This window comes from Ictalurus punctatus, chromosome 3 (assembly GCF_001660625.3).
Source record: "Ictalurus punctatus breed USDA103 chromosome 3, Coco_2.0, whole genome shotgun sequence".
In the NCBI taxonomy this organism is placed as follows: domain Eukaryota; kingdom Metazoa; phylum Chordata; class Actinopteri; order Siluriformes; family Ictaluridae; genus Ictalurus; species Ictalurus punctatus.
Window position 1 is genome coordinate 22,585,489 of NC_030418.2, and position 23,933 is coordinate 22,609,421.

General features: G+C 37.6%; 3 protein-coding genes across 3 annotated transcripts in view; 1 reads left to right on the forward strand and 2 right to left on the reverse strand.

Annotated features, from left to right (window-relative positions):
* The first annotated feature begins 3,496 nt into the window (after positions 1–3,496).
* Positions 3,497–7,361, forward strand: itprip (inositol 1,4,5-trisphosphate receptor interacting protein). The gene has a single exon (XM_017464676.3). The coding sequence runs from the start codon at positions 3,497–3,499 to the stop codon at positions 5,105–5,107; it is 1,611 nt and encodes a 536-aa protein (XP_017320165.1). The 3' UTR covers positions 5,108–7,361.
* Positions 6,068–8,993, reverse strand: gsto1 (glutathione S-transferase omega 1). The gene is made up of 7 exons (XM_017464679.3): positions 8,857–8,993; positions 8,503–8,548; positions 7,512–7,620; positions 7,173–7,395; positions 6,862–6,963; positions 6,578–6,684; positions 6,068–6,347 (listed from the first exon to the last, which is right to left on the reverse strand). The coding sequence occupies exons 2-7, from the start codon at positions 8,531–8,533 to the stop codon at positions 6,197–6,199; spliced, it is 723 nt and encodes a 240-aa protein (XP_017320168.1). The 5' UTR covers positions 8,534–8,548; positions 8,857–8,993; the 3' UTR covers positions 6,068–6,196.
* A 4,707-nt stretch (positions 8,994–13,700) lies between these two features.
* The window catches only part of chuk (component of inhibitor of nuclear factor kappa B kinase complex), a 31,852-nt gene continuing 21,619 nt past the window's right edge, over positions 13,701–23,933 (reverse strand). The window contains exons 9-22 of the mRNA XM_017464682.2: positions 23,153–23,260; positions 22,918–23,053; positions 22,608–22,802; positions 22,416–22,518; positions 22,023–22,146; positions 21,774–21,925; positions 21,540–21,601; positions 21,290–21,399; positions 21,158–21,207; positions 19,808–19,916; positions 17,191–17,338; positions 16,920–17,041; positions 16,733–16,832; positions 13,701–14,751 (exon numbers count right to left, since the gene is read on the reverse strand). Of these exons, the coding sequence (XP_017320171.1) occupies positions 14,692–14,751; positions 16,733–16,832; positions 16,920–17,041; positions 17,191–17,338; positions 19,808–19,916; positions 21,158–21,207; positions 21,290–21,399; positions 21,540–21,601; positions 21,774–21,925; positions 22,023–22,146; positions 22,416–22,518; positions 22,608–22,802; positions 22,918–23,053; positions 23,153–23,260 (1,579 nt within the window). The 3' untranslated portion in view covers positions 13,701–14,691. The remainder of the gene's footprint in view (positions 14,752–16,732; positions 16,833–16,919; positions 17,042–17,190; positions 17,339–19,807; positions 19,917–21,157; positions 21,208–21,289; positions 21,400–21,539; positions 21,602–21,773; positions 21,926–22,022; positions 22,147–22,415; positions 22,519–22,607; positions 22,803–22,917; positions 23,054–23,152; positions 23,261–23,933) is intronic.

The window sequence follows — 23,933 nt, forward strand, 5'->3', positions numbered from 1 at the left end:
GCTACAATTCTACAAAAATGCTCACAAAATACACAAACAATTGCATGAAATTTAGGTGACATTTATTAAAATCATTAAAACGTTTGACAGATATAAGAATTGGAGTTGATGCATCTTAGAAATCTCCCTGCCATCTGGGAAGACAGGAGTCCCACTCTTTTAGATTTGAAAAGCTGTAAAAGAGGAAAAAGAGTGTTGGTTAGTTACAAAATATGGACAGATGCCTTTGTGCTTCAACTGCGAAATTGCGTTACAGAATCACAAATTGTGTAATTTTGGAAACGTGACCTCCACTCTACCAGTGAACAAAATGGTGCTGTAGACTCACTCAAAATCTGGCTAACTTGCGAGTATTAATTTTCCAACCAATAGCACCTCAATGCCAATTTTTTTTTTTGCACAACCTAATTAATTTAACCAACATAACAGAGATAGGGGAAAGTATTACAACCTAAACCTCATCCTCTCTTTTTGTCACATTAACCTTGTGAAGAAATTTTGGCCTCGACATTACTGAGGTAGCTAAGTTCCATTAGCCACTGACTGTCTGCACCTGTTAACCAGCATTAACATTCACAGAATACATGAAGAAACTCGGCTCTAACCCATCCTCCTGATGCTAATTACTACAGCTTGCCTTGTCTTGTCACTTGCTAAAAGTAGTTAAGGCTAACCCATTCTCTGTATTACATCATGGTGAATAGCTGTAATGCGACGTTATCGTTAACTTTCAAAAAGGTAGTGGGAATGTCTAACATTACCGCGAACTGTATGCTAAAGTGATGTTATTGACTCAGGTGAGCGTCTAGGTTAACATCACTCATCCCTACTGTGATTGGAGACAGCATCCAGCTAGCTAACCCAGATAAGATGCAGACTCAGAGAATTGTAGACTAACCTCAGTCCTTATTTCACAGCCAACATAAACACATGACACTAACACTGTAATGCCAACACTGAAGAAGCAGTACATGATATTCACTTAAGAAGCTGTAGTGATAGGTAAAGTTAATTATCACGTGCTGAGTTACTGTTTTCCAATGAACACATTTTTGAGAGCTCCGTGCCTAAATATGGCAAACTCAGCCAGGCATTTTCATCAGCATTAACGCTAAATATTGATGACGCTAATTTACCGGTGGTCATTTCCTTGCCTCAGGACTCCGACTCCACTGTCACAATCAAAAGGTCAAAGCAACGAACATTCACTTTGAGGCGTGTGAATTTATTATATTTTTTAAACACATTTATTGGGTAATTTAACATGTGTTGAAATGGTAATAACACAAGAAGTGTGTAGGATATTAACACATCGTTTCTGAGAATGTAGGATGTATTCAGAAGTTCAGTTGGATGATTGTAAGGTGTACAACTGGTTTGTGTTTTTGAATCTTTCTTAAAGGAAAAAGGCGTTGGCTACATGTGCGCATGTAGGTGTGTGTATATATAAATATATGCTGACATTTACTTGAAAGCCCAAACTGTGTTTAGTGCATGTCTTACACAGGCAGCAGCATCACAGAGGCCTCTCTGTGGCTCTTGGGTTAAGTTTTTATTCACATTAATAGACATTATGGATCTTTGCAGAACAGCCACAGCAGTTCTCCAGTTATTATGACTCAGTGGGGCTCCTTGACAACTTGAACAAATATTCTGTGTGGTTTAATTTGGGGTTCCATGACACATGTCCTACTTTTACTTCATGCATTACGGACAAGGGCCACAAAGCCATGCTATTTCTTAAATATTTACATATCCAATTATGCATCCAGACAGCCATCCTTTCCCAAGCCTGGGCCAGGGGCGTTTAGTAGTCCACTGACATGCAGAATAGGAATATGTCTGTGTGAAAAACTAAGCATAAGCATGTGTTTGCAACTTATTAGTTAATTCTTCCCCTTAAACATTTTTCACGGACAATATGTGTAGGCAATGTTGAAAATTTAAAATAAAATGAACTCAAGTTTGATTATGCATTACAGCATTACCTTTTATAAGGGGTCCTTCTTGAATGTTTTGTCCAGGGACCGGGCAAGTTGCATGGCAGGCCTGTATACAGATACAGATTCTCTAAAGTTGTAGTCATAAATTAATACAGTGCCAGTCTCCAAATATGTCTTTGACATTACATTGTTTGGTTTAATAATCACAATCCTGTCTACTAAATGTAACAAACTGCTGACTTTTGTAGACAAGGAAGTCTTGCTTAAAGCTTCCACTTTGTGTTTTTGTTTGGGTGGCAAATGTTTACTTTGACTCTATTATTGTTATCCTGCAGCCAGCGTTGTAACATCAAACTTAACAACTCATAGATAGTTGGCATGGAGGGGCATGAGCTGTTTCAGAAGTTTTTATTTATTTATTTATTTATTTATGCACTGCCAATATCCCCAAGTGTTCGGTTCACAGTTCATAGGTGTTTATTCTGTTTGTTTGTGTAGGTTTTGGTTTGTTTATTGAAGTGGTATGTTTTGTGCAAATAACGGAGTTAGTTAGGAATACATTTTATTGCACAAATGCTTCTAAAGGACTGAGCTCTGCAGATTACACAGTTTCCTGTTTATATTTGTTTCCTTCCTTTACATTCACTGCAAAATTTTTCAGAAGTCAGACAGTTCACAAATTTCAGATTGTTTTATCCTTTGCTGACCACACTGTGCAGTCAGTAAACTGTATCAGACTGTATTTTTGTATTTTTGTATATTTTTCATCACATTATTTGGCAAATTAATTAAAAAAATTAAGGTTCTTGTGATGCCAAACATTTTAAGACATGGAAGGTAGAAACAATGTTATCAGTGAATATTAATTGAGCTGGCTTGGTATCACTTGGTATCAGCAGGGCTATCTGACTTCCTTCCATGCAGTGCAGTAGTAGTGCAGAGTGGGAAATATGACACATGAATCATCAAATTTAAATACTGTTTACCATACGCAATACGATTCACAAGATTTAGGTTTGAGTTTAACATCTATAAAAATAAATTACATTCAACTACTTGTTCATGTGAATATCAGTGGGCTTGGTCAATATTATAACTATGGGAAATACCCACGGTACACTTAGAAAAGTTTATTGTGATGTATATTATCTCAAAATAATATCATATTTGCCGTTCCTAACTGATTAGGTTACATGAGAGTGGTTTCCAATATTACAAACTCTCCTGTATTATTATATCATATTTATGCTGTGATAATATTTTGCCAATCATATCATGGATGGGATTGAGAAAGATGAATTTCTTATTTGAATGTCCAGTATTAATATTAACTGTTTGAATTATTATAAATCTGTCTGGTCAGATAAATACAAAATGGTCAGATTTAGATTTACTTAATCAATTCCATATTAATCGCAAACTACACAATTTACTCATAAACCTAATTTTAAAAATGCACATTTATACTACATTATCTTATGTTGTAATTGGTAACTGTCTTCCATTCTTTATATTAAGCTATAACATTTTAACTTTTCCACAGATATGCAAGGATGCAGGGGTCTATAACACGGATTTGCATGATTGTGGCAGCTGCCATTCTCAACCATCCACTGCTTTTCCCTAAGGAGAACACCACCATCCCAGAAGAGGAAGATGATGCTTTGACCCGAATGAAGGAGTATGAAGAGAGGCTGCAAGCTGCACAAGAGCGCCTTGAACAAGAGATCTCAAAGGCAGATGAAGAAGCCACAAACTCTGGCCTTGATTACTATGGTTGGTACTTTTGGAGCACACTTTCTCTCGTCATTTTCTTCACTATTGAAGTTTGTAGGCATGATCTGAACCCTGGTGAAACACCTGACCATGTTGAAGATGAAGAAGGGTACACCAACAGTGGGTCTGTCAATCCTAAGGATCTGACCTTAGATAAAGGTGTACTAAGGAACCTCTGTGAGACCAACTTCCAGCCCTTTGTCCATGAGAGTGGGAGAGTGCAGGAGTTTGTTGAAGGCTTTGCAGATGACCTTCTGGAAGCTTTGAGAAGCATTTGTGACCGTGAGGTTGACATGGAGCTTGAAGACTTTATTGGAGTGGGCAGCATGTTTGAATCCTGGAGAGTGTGTAAGCCTGCCACATGTGACCTCATTGTGCCATTTGCAACCCCAGATCCTTACCATTTCCAATTCGAACTATGGTGCGATGAATCCTCTGACATCCCACTGGACCTGCAAGGATGTGGGAGGATTAAGTTGGTAAAGATTAGTGAGAATTGCCCAGACTGCCTCTCTGGAAAAACCACAGACGATGAGGATATGCTATGCCTGCTTCACAACAGAAACCACAATAGCAAAGCTGATGACCATGCTTTGGAAGAACAACTCTGCTCAAGAAACACTGATTATCTGTCTAAAGATCAGGTTATGAAATGGTTCCAGATCTCAGTGACAAGAGCATGGGGCCAGATCTCTCACAAATATGAATTTGAGCTCACTTTTCGCAACCTGGATTTCCCTGGTGCCTTGAAGGTCAGGTTCAGGTCAGGAAAGGTTATTGTTCTAAACATTACACTTGCTATACAGTTTAAAGACTCACATGCATACTTCATCTCTCATTTTCCTTCAGACAGTGGTAACACCACAGATATCCACTGGCACCTCTCATTCACTGTTTATGAAAGAAACTTGCTCAAACACATGGCAAAGATACTTCCAGAAAGCTCTTGTCACCTCCGATGCCTTCAGCTTGTTTCTTTCTTGCACAAAAAACAGTCAGGTCTAAGAGGCAGAAGTGCCCTTACGAATTACCATCTGAAGACTGCATTCTTGCATCTACTGTTGAGTAAATCTCCTTCAGCATGGAGACCACAGAATCTGGACCAGAGGTTGCGGGACTTGTTGGCTTTTCTACAGAAAAGCCTGCAGGAAAAGAGACTTGCTCATATTATCATTGGGAACCCACTTGTTCCTCTTGAACTTGGAGTTCCAGCAATATTTCAAGATGCAGAACCAATAAACCTTTTCAGGCCCCTGGTGTTACAGAGGCAGGTATATGCAAAGATGGTGGAAAATTTTGAAGAGATGCTCAGAAATGCACCAGCGCTTATTCAAGAGTACGCGCCACACTACCCTAATGGTAGACTTAATTCAACAACCGTACGCTAGAATGACTAACTGCATCAATGGAAATTTAGGGCTCGCTAGCTTAGTCATTAGCCCTTGAGACTTCCAGACCATAATTGTATAATTGTCTATGTAAATAGTTATATTTAGCACTGCAATTACTTAATACAAATGACTAAAGTTGTACATTGATTACAAAAAGCACTTGTGATTCCATATAGGCAGCTATTACATGCTAATATGTGTGGTTCATATTATGTAAATGCTTATTTAAGTGTAGTGTTATTTTAAACATTTATATAGTTATATTTTAAATATCATATAACCGTACCTCAGCAGTATTATTAAAACAATGTTATTTTTCTGTTTCTGTCTTTCGTGGTATTGGGTGTGTTGGAACATTCCTTTGGCCATAGGCATGATGAGTAATTTTATTTTCATAGTGCTTTTAACATCCTACATATTGCTTAAAAAACCCCAAAACAAAACAAAAAAAAACACGTTTACAGAGATTTAGGTCTGACACACCCGGTCAGCAAGGCAAGCTTGTTTTAGTTGTATAGCACTGTAGTAATTGACATTTTCACAAAGCATCTTGATACAACCATAAAGTGGCACAGTGGATAGTGTTGCTCACTCGCAGCTCCAGAGCCGCAGAATTGATCTTTTTGTGTGGAGTTTCTATGTATGTTCATGTTCATGCCAGGAGGTGGACTGGCTATTCTAAATTCCCCCTAGGTGTAAATGAGTGTGTGCATGGTACCCTGCAGTGGACTGGTGTCCTATCCAGGGTGTATTCCTTATAAGCATATTCACTCTCCAGATGTAGGGTTGACATACATTGCAAATAAGATGGCTCAGGACCATACAAGAGCCCTAATGAGGAATTTAAGGCTGATAGTGACATGGTAGAAATGTTAAGTGGAGTTAAAAGCCATAATAGACACATGTTCTCCTCTGGGTAGCAAGCAAAATAATTATAGAGGAAAAGTACAAACAGAATTAAGCAAAGAGACTTTAATACCATTTCATGACACAGTGGGTGACAAGGCATTATATTTGTACAAAAGTCTGTACTGAAAAACAATGAGTATTCATTTTAGAGTTAAAATGATTTCATTATAGACATTTTTATAAGCCATAGTCATAATTGGGCTTTCCCTCCATGAATGAGGCAAAAAAGGCTTTGTGGGCATCTGTACTGAACATGACTGCCTTCACTGCTGGATCCTCTCGCATACGTAAAATCCAGTTGTTCAGCTCAGGAGTGCCATCCAGACAGCTAAGAAAAAATGAGAGTATGTTCATATGCAAACCTTTCTGAAACTATAAACATATTCACTCTCCAAATGCAGAGATAGAACACACTATAAATAGGAAAGTTATTATGCACTACTGAATAAAAAAACAGATGAATACAACATGGATCTGTTTTGGTTCAAATACACATGCTGTTCCTTCATGTTTTTTTGTTTGCTCTTATTGTGCTCCTGTATAAATAAGAAATCATACTGTTTGAGTTGCCAGGCCTCCACCCTCTCAAACCACGGCCAGATCAGGTAGTCAATCATAGTGAGTGTATCACCTCCAAAGTATTTGTATTTCTTATCAACAAGAACCTGCCAAAGTATAAAGTAAAGATAACATTAATGCAGTATTATATGCAATGTTCAGATGTAACCCACATCCAAATATATGTATGGTCAATGTAAATGGTTTAAACCCTCCATTAATGTTTTGGATTAAAACTGTAAACAGGATGGTGATATATTTAGTATTTAAATATTGCACTATACCTTGTTCAGTTTGGAGAGCTTTTCCCTCAACTCTGCTTCTAGTGCTGACACATCCTCACCTTTTATTCTGGTCATGGGAATTTTGTAGAACAGAGGAACGATCTTAAGGTAAAAATAAATAAATAAATAAATATATTTAAAGCCCTAAGCAGGTGTCACAAGAACTAGTACGGCAACAAAACAGGCCTTGAAATCCTTGTTTAAATAAACAAACAAACAAACAAACAAACAAACAAATAAATATACACATACACACACACCTGTATATTTGAAATACAAAATGTGATCTATTGGGAGCAGAAAGGACATACCTTTGAGTAATCCTCCAACAACATCTTCTGCTGGGCTTTTGCAAAGGGGTCAGAGGGAAACAGTTTTTTCTCAGGGTATACCTCATCCAGGTATTCACATGTAATTGCTGATTCATAGACCACCTGACCACCGGGAGTCTCCAGTGTAGGCACTAGGCCAAGAGGGTTCTTCTCCAGATACCACTCGGGCTTCTCTTTCAAATTGATGTTGACAGTTTCAGACCTGCAGTGAGATTGTGGGAGTAATTATAAAGTATTATGTTTTCCTGTTTAATAGCAAATAGACACCAACGTACTAAAACTTAATACATTCATACGTGTGCCAACATCTGGACTTACTCTATACCCTTTGCATTGAGCACCAGTCTGGTTCTTTGGGCATATGGGCAGAATCTCATACTGTAGATTCGTATCTGGCCTTTGGGTACAGCCCCAGGAGCACAGCTTCCTGAAAAATACATCAGATACAAAATGAACAACCTAAGCTTAAATAAATTTTAAAAGACATACAGATTGGTGATAAATCAAAGGAAAAAACTGCATTTTATTGCTTACATGGTTTGTGTCCACTTGTCCCATTAAAGGAACGATTCACAGCATATCACTGCAAAGTTATTTATCACCTTTTTACCCCATGATGAAACATTTCTATCCTGATGGGTGTTCACTTCCAGGATGACCACACACTGCTACCTCCACAAGGAGCAAGAGTTCAGTGGAACTTTTGAGGAGTAGGAACATGATGTAAATCATAAGCTAAGACCTTCACGGTCAACAGATCTTATCCCAATTGAACGTCTATGGAATTGTCATGTTAAACCACCACCATCATCAAAACACAAATCGATGGACATGTTTCTTCCAAAGCATATTCATTTAATCTCTTCAGCACAGTTCCAGACAATTAGGATCTTAGAATCTGTTAAGGCATTGGAGTTGTTCTGGTGGCTCTTGGTGGCCCAACACGAAGACTATGTTCTCCTTTCCTTTGTCACACGTCTGCATATTACATAACATGCCTCATATCTGCGTCACGTTCTAGTGAAAACTAAACAGTAGTGACTTAGCACATACTTGTCAGCACTTGTTTTGGACCCTTAACTCCACCCAGGTCTATTTTGCCAAGTCATCATGACAATGCTACATTTAAATCAAGTTCGTTTCAGATTTTAAACATTCATAAATTTACAGATTTGCTTAAATTCATTTAACTATCGGTGCACAATATCTCCTTTTGGTGTTATGCATAACAGCTGACAGAAACAGAGCCAGGTGTAGATAATTAGTGAGTAGTCAGTTGTGTATGTAGGGCAGTGTTTATATTTCTTACCTTTTCCACGGCATTTCTGGGAGGAAGCCATAATCACGGTCTGGTTCTGAGGAAGTAAAGAATAGAAATAGTCTACGTAATCACAGCTGTATTAATTTATAATACTAATACTACTACTACTACTAATAATAATAATAATAATAATAATAATAAGTTACTGTATAGGCAAAGTTCAAGTCTGCAACTTGTTTACAATAGATACACTTTCAGTTAGTATTTCCCGATTTCCGCAACAAAAAGAAAAACAGGATCAGTGGGGGTTTTTTTCTTACTCTTCACGAAGGTTATATTAAATGCGTTTATGTAAAATAAAGACATACTGCTAATAACAAATGAATCAATCTATTCACTTACACGAGTGACTGGACTGCACGCGCCCTCGGCTGTGTGACAGAAGGAGGCGGAACTGTGAAATGTGGAGTGGAGGTTGCCGTCACTGCCTTTAAACTGTTGGCTCAAAACTGGTTCGTGAGAAAGGTCGGTCCCACTCCATATCCATAATGCTCCTCAAATAGTAGGCGAATAGTACCCGGATGTGATATTGTACCTGATGTGTGTAATAAGGACAGTGTCGTTTTCGAACGAGTCAGTTAAGTGAGTCGGCTCTTTTAAGTGCAAGTTCAGAGCCAGCTCCACATACCAGTCAGTATTTCTTTATTTTTGTAGATGTAGACAATGTCGTTATTCATTCGTTCATCGATTGTTCTTCAGTAAACAGTTTAAATGCCTCATTTGAATCATTTTTTTTAACAAAACAAAACAAAACATCAGACGAGTTCCCCCTGTGTAACCACTGGACAATATCCCAGTCCCAAAATACAGTGAGAGGTGTGGCATCTGAAAATAACTACAAACAAAAAATATATAACTAAAAATAAAGTGACTTTTTGTCTCTAATGTTTCACGCTCTCATAAATGCTATAAAGCAAGTCAGTATAAGTAAGTGTGTAGAACATAAGCTAGTACTCGATTTTGGATATAGCCAATTTTCCCCCGCCCCCATCAGAGCGACTATCAGTAGTGATTGGGAAATGACTGTTCCGGGAAAAGATTCAAAGCTTCGAGACTGTTGAAAACAGCACCATCTGGTGGTTAGTAAAAATAAAGCAGCCAAAAGCCTGTGGAGGAAGATCCGTCGGATGAAGCAATTACAGCACACTCCATAGATAGTTTCAATGTTATGTGCACAAATAAAAGTCTATCACGTGTGTGTTGTGTTTCTCCATTTGATAGATTCATTTACCCATTAAAATGTGGCAATAAATGCCAGTATGAACAAATATAATTCAATATGACATAATAGAAGAATAATGTGTACACACAGATTTGAATAACATAATTGCACATGGCAAGTATTTTGCCTGAAATTATCTGTATTCTTCATTCATTTTGACATGGACAAAACGATCCATTCATATAAAGTGTGGGACTAAAATGTGAATAAGGACATTGTTTGATGGGATCTTCTGGTTATTAAATTTGCTTATGAGACTTGGCAGTGATAGTGTAAATGTTGGAATGACGGAAAGGTGACAAAGAAGTTTGAAATCGTGATAATGCATCTAAAATCATGGATAAACGTGTTAGGGAAGAAACAATCCTACTACCTTGCATGCATATGGGATTGTTCTTGGACTGTGCATTCTCTTGAAAAGCTATGAAATGCCTTAGCATGGATGAAGTGTTGTTTCCATACACAAGCTCCTTGTCACACAACAAGCATCTCAACTTCTGAATTAAGTTATATGAAATTAAAATATTAAATATAATAATACAATGAATTAATGAAAGCACAGGCATGGCACAACTGTGATATGTAAATTTTTTTTCTTTGAAAAGACCATACATACATTGGAAGTTGTTGTTCCCATGGCTGATGCCATTGTCATATACTGTAAGTAAATAGTGAATGTTAAGCTTTTGTAAAATCTTAAAATTAACCCCTTCACCAAACACCAACACTAACCCCTAAACCCCACCCTATTCCAAATACCAACACCAAATAACCAAAACAAAACCAAAAGTGTAAAATTTCACCAAGAAGATAACAACTAAAATAACAAATAATTTATGATACATAATTGTACCATATTGATTATCCAACTTTCAAAGTATAGCCAAGAGGGTTCTTCTTCAGATACCACTCGGGCTTCTCTTTCAATTGATGTTGACAGTTTCAGACCTACAGTGAGATTGCGGGAGTAATTATAAAGTATTATGTTTTACTGTTTAATAGCAAATAGTAATAAAACACTAATGTAATATGAACACTCGAGACATTCATACTTGTGCCAACATCTGGACTTACTCTATATACTTTGCACGAAGCACCAGTCTGGTTTTTGGGGTAATAAATCAAAGGAAAAACTGGTGACTCTGTTATGCTGTAGGAAGCATTTTATTGCTGGCATGGTTTCGTCCAGTTGTCCCATTAAAGGTTAGATTCACTGCAAATCAATACAAAGTTATTCCTACTGATCACCTTTATCCTATGATGAAATGTTTCTATCCTGATGGGTGTTCACTTCTAGGATGACCACACACTGCTACCTCCACAAGGAACAAGGATTCAGTCAGTGGTTTGAAGAGTAGGAACATGATGAACAAGAGTTCAGTGGAACTTTTGAGGAGTAGGAACATGATGTAAATCATAAGCGAAGACCTTCATAGTCAACAGATCTTATCCCAATTGAATGCTTATGGAATTGTCATGTTAAACCACCACCATCATCAAAACACAAACTGATGGAATATGTTTTGGAAGAAACATGACCATCTCTTCAGCACAGTTCCAGACATGTAGTATCTTAGAATCTGTTAAGGCATTGAAGTTGTTCTGGTGGCTCTTGGTGGCCCAACACGAAGGCTCTTTATGTTCTCTTTTCTTTTGTCACACGTCTGCATCACGTTCTAGTGAAAACTAAACAGTAGTGACTTAGCACATACTTGTCAGCACTCGTTTTGGACTTAACTCCTTAACTCCACCCAGGTCTATTTTGCCAAGTCATCGTGAAAATGCTACATTTAATAAAGTTCGTTTCACATCTGAAACATTGAAAAGTTTACTTAAATGCACTTTAATATTTAAATTTGCTTAAATGCCTTATGGCCATTGTGCACAGATAGTGCATGATAGTTTAGTTTATTGGATAAACTATAATCCAGTCATGAGCATATTGCAATATTGCTAAGACCACTATTACCACTTTACTGCCACTAAGGACTAAATCCTGTCTCTGTGCAATATATTGATATATTAATTACATTTATTACACACTACACTTAGTACAACATCTAATATAATTGTGATTTTTAAAAAGTTTTAAATGTTACTTTGTACTACTGTTTCATTTGCTTTTCAAACTCCCCTAGATGACTGCTCAGACACTACCTTTTGCACTGTTGTTCACATACTGTGACTACACATATCCCAGTGTTTACAGGTCGATCTGCACTTTACCACAAACGAATCAATCTATTCACATACATGAGTGACTGGACTGCACGCGCCCTTGGCTGTGCGATAGAAGGAGGCGAAAGTATGAAATGTGGAGTGGAGGTTGCAGTCACTGTCTTCAAACTGTTGGCTTAAAACTGGTTTTTGAGAAAGGCCGGTCCCACTTCATATCCATAGTGCTCCTTAAATAGTAGGCGAATAGTACCCGGATGTGATATTATACCTGAAGTGTGTAATAAGGAAAATGTTGTTTGTAAACTAGTTGGTTATTTGAGTCAGCTCTTTTAGGCGAACGTTCAAAGCCGGCTCTGGAAAAAAAAAAAAAACTAGTACTAAAAACAAACTAAAAATATGGATGATATAACTAGCCCCTGGGAGACACAGCCTGTCCACTGCTGCTCTGACATTTTAATAAAATAATAACATAAATTGTACCTGATTTTTATAGAATACTTATCAGAAAATCTGTTTAAATTTTTGCTGCAGTGTCTCTAGAGTTTTCACTTGAATGCTATAAAGCAGGGGTGTCCAATCTTATCCGGAAAGGGCGGGTGTGGGTTTTCATTCAACCAAGCAGAAGCCACACATAGGTGTGGCTCCTACTCGATACAAAAGAAAACCTGTATCCACAATGGCCCTTTGCAGATAAGATTGTAAATCCCTGCTATAAAGTAAGTCAGTATAAGTAAGAGTGTAGAACAAACTAATGCTCGATTTCGGACTTACCCTTTATTTTCCTGCCCACAATCAGAGGCCCTTTTTCCTGAAAGAAATACTCAGGCCCCTCACTGGCTGATATACTGAAAGTGACAAACCAGTGTTATTATCCCATGGAAACCCATACACTGATTTAGTTGTTGGACCTTTTTCTTCTGTATACTTTACTACATTATACGGCCATATGTTTGTAGACACCTAACCATAACACTCATATGCTTTTTGGACATCCCATTCCAGATTTAGTCCCTATGCTGTTATAATAACCTCCACTCTTTTTGGAAGGCTTTCCATTAGATTGTGTAGCGTGACTGTGGGGATTTTTGCTCATTCAACAAGCGCAATAGTGAGATCAGGCACTGATGTCATGTGAGGTCTGGTGTGCAGTCAGTGTTCCAGGTCACCACAAAGGTGTTCAGTGGGGTTGAGGTCAGGACTCTTTGCAGGACCTTCTAGACAATTGTGCGCGTCCAAATTTGTGGCAGTATTTTGGGGAAGAATAACATATGGGTGTGATGGTCAGGTGTCTACAAACATTTGGCCATATAGTTTCATAGCAGATCTCCGTAACATAAAACACATTTTTTTTTTTTTTTTTTTTTTTTACAAGTTTTTAGTTTGACAGACAGGAGTAGTTTACAATTCTTAGATGCTTTTTATAATAAAACATCTTACAATAAAAAAAAGGTTATCATTTCATTGCCATTAGCCAAAAGTTAAAAATATACTAAAGTATTTTGTAGTAATGTACTTCCTCTCTTGAAAGATTTCTGCCAGACTCATGTGCTTCATACTGACTGTGGGTTTCACAGGATTCTAAAAGACATAGAGGGTTAAAAAAAAACAAAAACCCATTGTCTTCTTTATCATTTTGACAGGTTTCTAGAAAAGCTATTAATGCATTTGTCCCCTACTAAAACTACTATGAAAAATCTAAGCTTTTCCTAATGTCATATCTACTGTAATGTAAATAATGTTATACTGTATGTCTGTCCTCAAAACACAGCCACTAATAAGACACTAATAACATTTTAATTACTTTTATTTTCAATGTACAATAAACCAGTGAACTCGAACATTTCGGTTAAGAAAATTGAACAACTTATCAGTATGTGTCAAACATTATCTGATGAAATAACATAATGAACTGTTAAAATGGCAACCTTGTGTTCAGAGTAGATTATCAAAAAGAAGATCCTACATTCTCAAAAACAACAGAGAACCAAGACGTATAGTGACGTTCTTACATCCCCAAACTGACACTTAACAGGCCTTCCTACAGGCATTGCACTGATGACACTATGACACTTCTTTCATTTACCAAAAACAAAAATTTAAATAACTTCAGCACCTTCAGTTTCCTTCTCCACAGCCACACAACAACTTGCCAGTCATGGGCTTGTTGTCATGGACAACTGCTAAATTCATGGATAGGAGGAGGATTTAAATTAGAAACAGCGTTCCAGGGCTAGATTCTGACGTTTGTGTTGTTTCAATTCTGTGACTTGTTTCGTTCAGTAATTTTGTCTTTCAAGAATATCACTCCTGACTTTTACAGTCCAATGCTCTGTCATGGCGGAAAAAATCCAACATTCACAGTGAGCCTCTAAAGTGCAGATGCTGAACAATAGAAAGACACCAAATCCACATACAATCGGCCCATACAGAGTAGATTAAGTTGCTTTGTAATAAATAAATACTTATGTATTTAAAGCAGAGGTTCTCAAACCAGTACTCACGGCCTCTGGGACAGTACACATTTTCTAGCTCTATTCCTGTGTTGCATGATAGATAGAGTAAAAAACCTGGACTGTCTGGCATGCCCTGACACCTGGTTTGAGAACAGCTTTGTATAAGCTTTTCTTGTATAAGGTGGCATTAGGCCCATTAAAAATACATCTTTAAATATGTGTCATTATGTTGCCACAGCACTATAAAACAGATTACTATGATGAAAACCCATATGTGCCAAGAGAAATCCAATCAGGTGAAGATTAGCATAACATAAATAAAATTTATAAAGGTTGTAGTTTTGCAAACAAGGATTCATATTTAGTCCAGCTCCAGTCTTGATCCTGTATAGAACAGAAACAAACACAGACTTACATCAGAGATAATGTTTTCCAGAGCCTGTCAACATGATAAACAGTCTAATTAATGATCATGATCATTGCTAAAGCAGTTTTCGATATTCCAAAAGTACACACATTCTAATATTCACGTTTCATAACACAATTATTTCCTAAGGTTTTATTATTCTGTATGATGCCATCACAATATTGTATTTTAAAACAGTGTCTATCTTTGCCTGAAACTTGCTGGGTAGCAAACTAGAGTTTTCCTCAGACAGTCTGATCAGATAAGATCTTGTTTTTCAAACTCTCATGTACAGTGCTGTGTAGAAAGTATTTGCTTTTGTCCGATTTCTTCTGTTTTTGTGTACATCTCATACTAAATTGTTTCAGGAATTAAAACAAAATCTAAGATAAAACAAAGGCAACCTGAGCAAACACAAAATACAGTTTTAAATGAAAATGTTATTTATTGAAGCAAAAAAGTTATCCAATACCAAGTGGGCCTGTGTGAAAATGTATTTTCCCCCGTAGTTACTAATTCCCCAAATCTATGAAGCTACATTCATAATGGGGTTCAGCTGGACTACACGCAACCAGACCTGATTACTGCAAACCCTGTTCAATCAAATCAACACTTAAATAGAACTTTTTCAACAGCATGAAGTTGGTTAAAAGGTCTTACCCAGTAACACACTATGCCAAAAAATTTTAAGAAATTCCAGAATTGATGAGGAAGAAGATGATTGAAATACATCAGTCTGGGAAGGGTTACAAAACTATTTCAAAGACTCTGGGACTCCAAAGAACCACAGTGAGAATCATTATCTCCAAATAGAAAAAACTCGGCACAATAGTGAACCTTCCAAATTTCCTCCAAGAGCACAGCAACTACTCATCTAGCAAGTCACAAAAGAACCAAGGACAACATCAAAGGACCTACAGGCCTCTCTTGCATCAATAAAACTGGGCAAAAATGGCATCCATGGAAGTGTGGCGAGGTGAAAAACCACTGCTAACCCAGAAGAACATTAAGGCTCGTCTGAATTTTGCCAAAACACACCTTGATAATCGTCAAAACTTGTGGAAGAATGTCCTGTGGACTGGTGATTTGAAAATGGAACTGTTTGGAAGACAGGAGTCCCATTACATCTGGCATAAACCAAACACAGAATTCCACAAAAAGATCATCATACCTACGGTCAAGCATGGTGGTGGAAGTCTGATAGTGTGGGGATGCTTTGCTGCTTCAGGGTCTGGGCAACTTGTAATAATTGAGGAAAACATGAATTCTGCTCTCTAACAGAAAATCCTAAAGGAGAATGTCCGGCCTTCAGCCCATAAATTGAAACTGAAGCACAACTGGATTATGCAGCAAGAAAATGATCCAACACATATGAGTAAATCCTAGTCCTAGAAGTAAGTGAAAGACTGATCTCCAGATATCGGAAATATTTGGTTGCAGTTATTGCTGCTAAAGTTGGCACAACCAGATTTTAAGTTTAAGGGTGCAATTAGTTTTCACATTGATACATTTTTTTTTCTCTTCAATAAAATAAATACATAAAAACTGTATTGTGTGTTTACTCAGGTTGCCTTTGTGTTATGTTGTATTTCTTTTGAAGATCTAAAACTATTTAGTATGAGATATACACAAAAACGGAAGAAATCAGGATGGGGACAAATACTTTTCACAACACAGTAACTCTCATTTAGTGTGTTATTAAATTTCTTTCACTAAAAAGGAAATGTATGAGGTTGCCATGTGTAGCCGTAATTCAAACAATTTTTAGCACATTGCTTGCAATACAATGCTTGCATTATAGTTAGGTGCACTTTTAGTTTCTCCAGTCTTTCATTAAATATACCACAGCAAAATGCTTTCTTTAATGTGCGCTCACATTAACTCACAATTTGACAAACACTAATTACTATTTACATATACATCCTAGACCACAAAGCATACTATAGATTTTGAACTCACCATTATACTCTCTGATTTCTCCTCAGCTGTCTCCTGCAGCAGACTTGTGAGCTGGCTTAAGTACTTCTGATTCTCCTCCAGAAGCTGGTTAAGCGTTTCACTGGAAAACAAAATGATTTAAAGTTGCTTACGGAATAAAACGCACAGCCGTTCTGCGTTAAGTGAAATGTGTGCAGTGAGGAGTTACGTGTCATGTGGAGCTGGAAGTGACATGGGAAGGCGTGGAGAGCAGGGCTGCTGAGGATGCTGAGGCCAGACTGAGAGAGAAGATGATACATCTGCACTCTGGCTACGAGTGGTGTTCTGCGCCTGCAAGAATACACACGTTCCTTACTTACATAACACAGCACTGTTATGAAGCAGCTGAACATGCCTTACAGATATGTAATATGAGGATTTGTTTGCATAATCTGTCAGTGACTCAATTTGTATGAAATCAGTTAAACAGCAATACTCACACATGCAATCTTCAGTAAGTGCCAGAATTCCCTCTGTCGCTTCATCTGCATCTGCATAACAGTGCCATCTGCCTCCTTAATGTTCTCTAGAGTTTTTTCAATCTTCGGGAACAATTCAATAATCTTTTGTTTGCTCTGCAGAATTTTACTGGCAAAAAAGAAACACAGTGTCTTTACAAATGAGTTACAAGCTGTTAATACACTATATGTCCAAAAGTTTGTGGACACCTGACCATGACACCCATACATGTGGGTCTTCACCATACTGTTGGAAGCACACAATTGTATAGAATATTATTGTATATTGTAAATTTCCTTTCACTGGAACAAAGGGCTTGAGCCCAAACCTGTTCCAGCACGACAATGCCCCTGTGGACAAAACGAGGTCCATGAAGATCTTCCAAGGTAGGTGTGAAAGAACTCAAGTGGCCTGCACAGGGCTCTGGCCTCAACCCCACTGAACACCTTTGAGAGGAACTGGAATGACGACTGCATCCAGGCCTTCTTGCCCAGCATCAGTGCCTGATCTCACCAATGCTCTTGTGGCCGAATGGATGAATTTCCACAACCACACTCCAAAATCTAATGGAAAGCCTTCCCAGAAGTGTGGAGATTATTACAGAGGCACAAGGGGGACTAAATCTGGAATGAGATGTTCTACATGTACAAGTGGGTGTGATGGTCAGGTGTCCACAAACTTTTGGCCATATAGTGTATGAATCTTAAATGTTACATACTACTAAACATTAGTATCTGGACTTTTTATTCCATTATAAAGATGATTTGCCAATTTTCTGAGAAACTTTGTCAGAATATATCAGTTGTCTGATCCTTCGACTTTTTAGATCACCATCAGAGTGTTATGTGCAGACTACCATTTACGGATCATTAGTCTGGTGTTCATGTGGAATCTGCCTGCTCTTTTACAAAGGCTCAGTTTGTCCATGCACTCAGAGCTGGCCCATTCTCAGCTCAGTGGTTTAGTGCTCTGATCACAGGTCATGTGAGTCATATAGAAAACATTCATTTGTGTATGTTGGTTTATGGTAAAATGTCAAACCAATATAAACAGGGACAATTTGTTGTCTTTTGTGACATCTTGTGTGCAGTTAATGTCCATGGATTTCACACGTTTGGCTTCCACCTCCAAAGGTTTTTTTTTTTTAACCATGGTACAATCCTGCTCCCTTGAAGATATTTTTCAAAAATGTGGGGGGAAAAAACAAGTAATCCCATGGTACTTCCATTTTCTGTCTACATAAATCACTACTGTGTTTGGTAGCATTTAGACATGGCTCCAACACAAAAAAAACTGTTCTGTATTGAGTTTTATTCTGTTTCCTGTGGTGCCATCCTGATCTAATCTTTTCCTTTCAGTTTTGATTGCCACTGAAGTTGGTATGCAGATAAACACTGATATGGTACCATAAGACACCTATAGTGTTGTGAACAAGTCTGCGGATTAAAGCTGGACACAAAATGAGACTATGACTACGTTTACATGGACAGCAGTAATCTAATTATTGAACTTACTCTGAGTAAGATAATATTGTGATTAAGGTGTTTATATGAGTCACCTTTAGAATATTCCTGTCATGTTCCCGTTTTACATGTTATAATACATAATTAGATTAACAGCCTGTGTCATTACGTCACCGCGCCATGTCGTCCGACGTCCCTCCAGAATTTCACGTATCAACATACAGTTCTTCTTAGTTACGGTAGGGTATACAGTTTTGGGTGTTTTTATTTAATTTTTTAAATAAGTGTAGTTTATTATTTGTCATGCTATTTGTCATGCTATACGTGCTAATAGACAACTGCTTGAAGCCGTGGGCTGCGTCCCAAACCGCGTACTTACCGTCTATATACTAGCCAAGATGCATGTATTTTTCCCCACTACAGGCCAATAGTAGGCAAGTACGCGGTTTGGCACTGACACGGAACTCTCTTGTTCGCCGTAAAACTGCCGTGTGTGATTGTGTCCTGTCGCAAAATGCGGTGAAAACTCTCACACGACGTTCATAATGTGATTAAGGTGTTTACATGTCTGTAATACACGTCCATAATGTGAAAAAAGGAGTACTCCACCTGTCTTAATTCGATTATTGCTTCGATTAATTAGATTAAGGTAATTAAAAATTGCTGTTTACATGGTAATTTCTTAATCAAAGTATGGTCTTAATCGGGTTAAGAGTGGGTTATTGTTGTCCATGTAAACGCACTGTATGTTGTCCTAAGTCATCAGATGCAACCAGAACATAAAAACAATGAGAATAGGATGACGCGCATAAAAAAAAAGTGCATGCAGAACTGGAATTCCCCATGTGATTCCCCTTAAACCAAAGTGGTTTACAAGTGTGACTCACACATTGTGTTTAAACACTTGGAATTGCCTGCTTTTCAGTAGAGATGTTGCTGCTTACAGGATGAATAGTGGAACATCTGCAGAATTGAGTCATTTAGTCTAGACACCAGAACATTTCACCAAGAGACACTGAACGCAATCTGGATGACAGTAAACCTTTACAAACATTGACGTAGAAACTGAGCAAAAGCAATAAAGTAATAGTCAGGCTGTTTTTGTTTCATCTTAATAATGGCTTTAATTCTTTACCTGAGATGTGCATAGAGATCCTTCAATACTTTGTCTTGATTCTGTACAGTCTGAACAATTACTTTCACCATCTCAGAACTGTCACTGTAGCCATGCTGAGAGTCATTCACTGTGGAGAACATGAATAAAACAGTTACAAAGTGCCCATGAAATGAAAATGGGCATTTTACATTTGTTTTCTTGTACAAATCTCTTGACATTGTGAATTCCAATATTCTCATAAAATGTGTTTTGAAGATATTCCTATTTCAATGAGAAATATGACAGAATTTGTATCACTGAACAGTAGCACCAATTAGTATTAAACATGGGTCATTTGTGTAGTTTTGAGGCAGCTTCCCAGAAGTTATACCCTTTACAAACCATCCCATCTACCTAATGTTCTATACAATTACAGTGCCCTCCACTAATATTTATTTCCAAAAAGCTCTATTTTGGTTTCATCTGACCATAGAACCCGATCCCATTTGAAGTTCCAGTAGTGTCTGGCAAACTGAAGACTCTTGAGATTGCTTTTGGATGACAGTAGAGGCTTTTATCTTGAAACACTTCCAAACAACTTGTGGTGATGTAGGTGACTTTGGATCATAGTTTTTGAGACTTTCTGACCCCTAACTTCTGCAGTTCTCCAGCTGTGATCCTTGGAGATTTTTTGGCCACTCGAACCATCCTCTTTACAGTGCATTGAGACAATATACACACATGTCCAATTCCAAGTTGAATTATAACATTTTCAGCTGACTGGAGGTTCTTAATTATTGCCCTGATGATGGAAATGGGCATTTTCAATGCTTGTGCTATTTTCTTATAGTCACTTCCCATTTTGTCGCACATCACAGCTGTATTCCTTGGTCTTACACATTGTTATGAATGACTAAGGGAATTTGGCCTATGTGTTATCTCATATTTATACCCCTGTGAAACTGGAAGTAATGGCTGAACAATTTCCTATTCCCAATCACCCAAGTGTACTTAAAAAAAGTAAAATATGAACGGGATAAATATTTTTCTCATATGAATTCATAGGGGTGGCAATAATTGTGGCACATATAGATTTAACAAAGATTTTTTAAATATATAAACCTGTGTTGTGTTTGCAATTGTTTGATAAGCATGAGAGCAGAGTATTTTCGTGATTTTTTTTTAACAAAAGATCAACAGGTTAAACAACACCTTTCTTTGCTCATATTTACCAAAGGTGCCAATATTAGTGGAGAGCACTGTATCAAACAGCTTATTAAAGCACTCCTCTTGAATTAAAATCCTTACCAGATCTCCCACATCACACCTTTTAATCTGTGGTTTGTCAATAAACAGATTATATTCAAGGTTATTCATAATACAACTTACTTTTGCATTTTGCTTTCAGTTGTTTGTAGAGTTCAATGGCTTTCTCCTCACTAGAATGAAATGAACGTAATGTTAAGTTAAAAAAAAAAAAGAGACAAGTTTATAACTGGACAAATACAAAAGAATATTTACAGCTGCTCCATGACATCTCCTTGGCGCCGGGCATAAGGACTTCTCTGAAGCTCCACAATCTCAGAGTGCAAGGCCATAATCTCTTCATCTAGATGGCCAATCTCTGCAACCTTTAAAAAATGTACAAATTATCCGTCATTGCGGCTGCTCCAACTATAGAAAAAGTCATTGCTCACCTGCTCTTATTATGTCTAAACTGAAAACTAAAGGAAACATAGTTTAAGAATTTAGATCTAATTTATAAATATACCTGTCCAAATGCAGCAGCTTTCTCTTCGTTTTCCTGCCATGCCTTGAGCATCTTTTCGGAAGCTACACAGAATAAGTAAACCTTTTAGATCATGCTTTATTTACTGTTTTTTTCTGGACAATACATTTCACCAAAGTATAACTACAAAGATAAAAATATCCAAAGAAATAAACTGAAAGATAATTGACATGGCCTTTCAAGGGAAATAAAAAAATAAGTAATTCTTGGACTTACATATTCCGTATTGCATCTGATCACTGTACTTCTCCAGATCATACTGGATACTACTCTTAAAGAAATCAAGCTTGGCTTTTAACTGCTGTGAACATGAAAACATCAGATTCTTGTATCTAGTGAGGTTGGTGTTGTACCGAAGAAGGCTCAACCTATAAAAAAGTACACACGAACATGAGACAAAAGCCTGAGAAGGTAACATAAACCTTAATTTACCGGTTATGTAACATTATTCTATAATTGACATACATAGCAGCTCTTTGGCCCTGGAAAAGGCGACTGTAGTCCTCCCTGAGGCCACAGATGTAGCTCACTGCCTCACCCCAAACTTTCTTAAGGGCATTCAAGGGCAGCTGGGTCTTGGTCTCGCGTACTGAAAATGATAAATAGAGAGACAATAACCAGAGAAAACATGGGTCTCATGACATAGACAAAAGCTCATACAATGAATTCATGTTAAGAAAAGACATCAAAATAAAGGTGAAAACAGTTTGACAAATTTTCCCCTTGTATTATTTTACTTTTTCAAAATCATTTTGATTTGAACTTTGTTAATTCTACAACAAACAACACAGAATAAAATGAAATAATCATTCCACATACTGCAAAATAGCAATTATCAAAATTTTTGGATATACACACCAATGAAGTTCACGCTCTCTGGAAGAGGCCTGGCAGTAAATGGTCCAGTGTACTTGGTTAGGCTCTTATCAAACAGATACACTATGTAGCTGTCCCATCCTCGCTGATACCCAAAGGTGAAAAAGGAATAAATCAGATTAGAGATTCAAGCCAAATAAAAAAACAAAACAGAAAATCCTAGAACTCTCTTACAACTCCATCCAGAACACATTGTGCTGCAGGCTTTCTCGGATCCAGCATGACTCCCGTCTCCTGCAGAAGCTCTTGATTCCCTTGTTCAATTTTTGTCATATTCTCAATGCTCTGCTGCAAGGAGTGAAGGGTCTCCTCAGGGCTCAGACGGAAAGAATGAACCCCAGTTGTGGTCATGTTCAAGATGTGCACGACCTACAACAAACACACACAGTAGTCGAAGAGAGCCATCTGCTGGCAACACTCACTAATTATACAACATAGCACACATGCAGGAGATTTGTGTATCACTGGAGTCTGAACAACTGACCTTCATGTTCAGTATTTGATCAAGTTGTGCGAAGCACTGTGGTTGTTTAGTATCAGGGTGTATTATTCCTCCCCTCTGAACTGGATCCCACTTAAGCATCAACTGTAGCAAACACTCCAAAGGCTCCAACAATGTGCTAATGGTAGAGAGCATTACACATAAACTCAGTTAGTCTCTTAGGATCATGGCCATCCAGCTGAAAGATGTTTAGCACACTGGTTTGGCATATTGTTACCTGCTGAGATTATTGGGGTAAGGAAGATGACTTGAAAATCTGACTTCTCCATTCATATCTTCTACAGCCATGATGTCCTTTGGGCCTTTGTTACGTACTTTGCTTGTCCTAGAGCACAATGATAACAAGGGTGACTACAATGACTAGGGATGTACAGAAATTTTGGTTTTATGGCCGAAAGAGTAAAAAAGGCAGAAAATATGAGGTGAAAATATATGCCGCCATGCCTGCCCCGCCCCTCGGTGCTCAGCACTCAGATTTCACATTTAATCTAGTTGATGGTTATCACAGCACTACACGGCAAAGGGTGGTCATGTCAGTGGTTTGGAAATATAGCGTTTCTGATAAACACATCAAATTGGCCGAGTGCAGTGCTTGTTCTGCAGAAATTTCAAGACGGGGTACGCTGCCAAAGCACTTTTCCATGACAAGTTTGAAACACCACCTGAAAACACGACGTCCCGTTCAATATGAAGAGTACAACAAAACAACAACAGAATAGAGGCCCTCTGCCTTTCTGTGTTTTGCAAGATGCTAGTCTAGAGCTGCTAAATTCATTACTTAACTGCTGTTGTGCAGATCATAATAGTTAACATTACATTATTTGTATAACTGGATTAAGAAAAAAAAATCTGTTAAATTTGATTGTTACAGAACTGAATGAAGAATAATATATTTAATATCGTTTTTGTTTTGGTGTGTTCATTTCAATAAGTGTGATCAATTTATTGGTTTGTAGTTTTTCCAATTCAGATTCATTAAATTCACGAATGAAATGAAT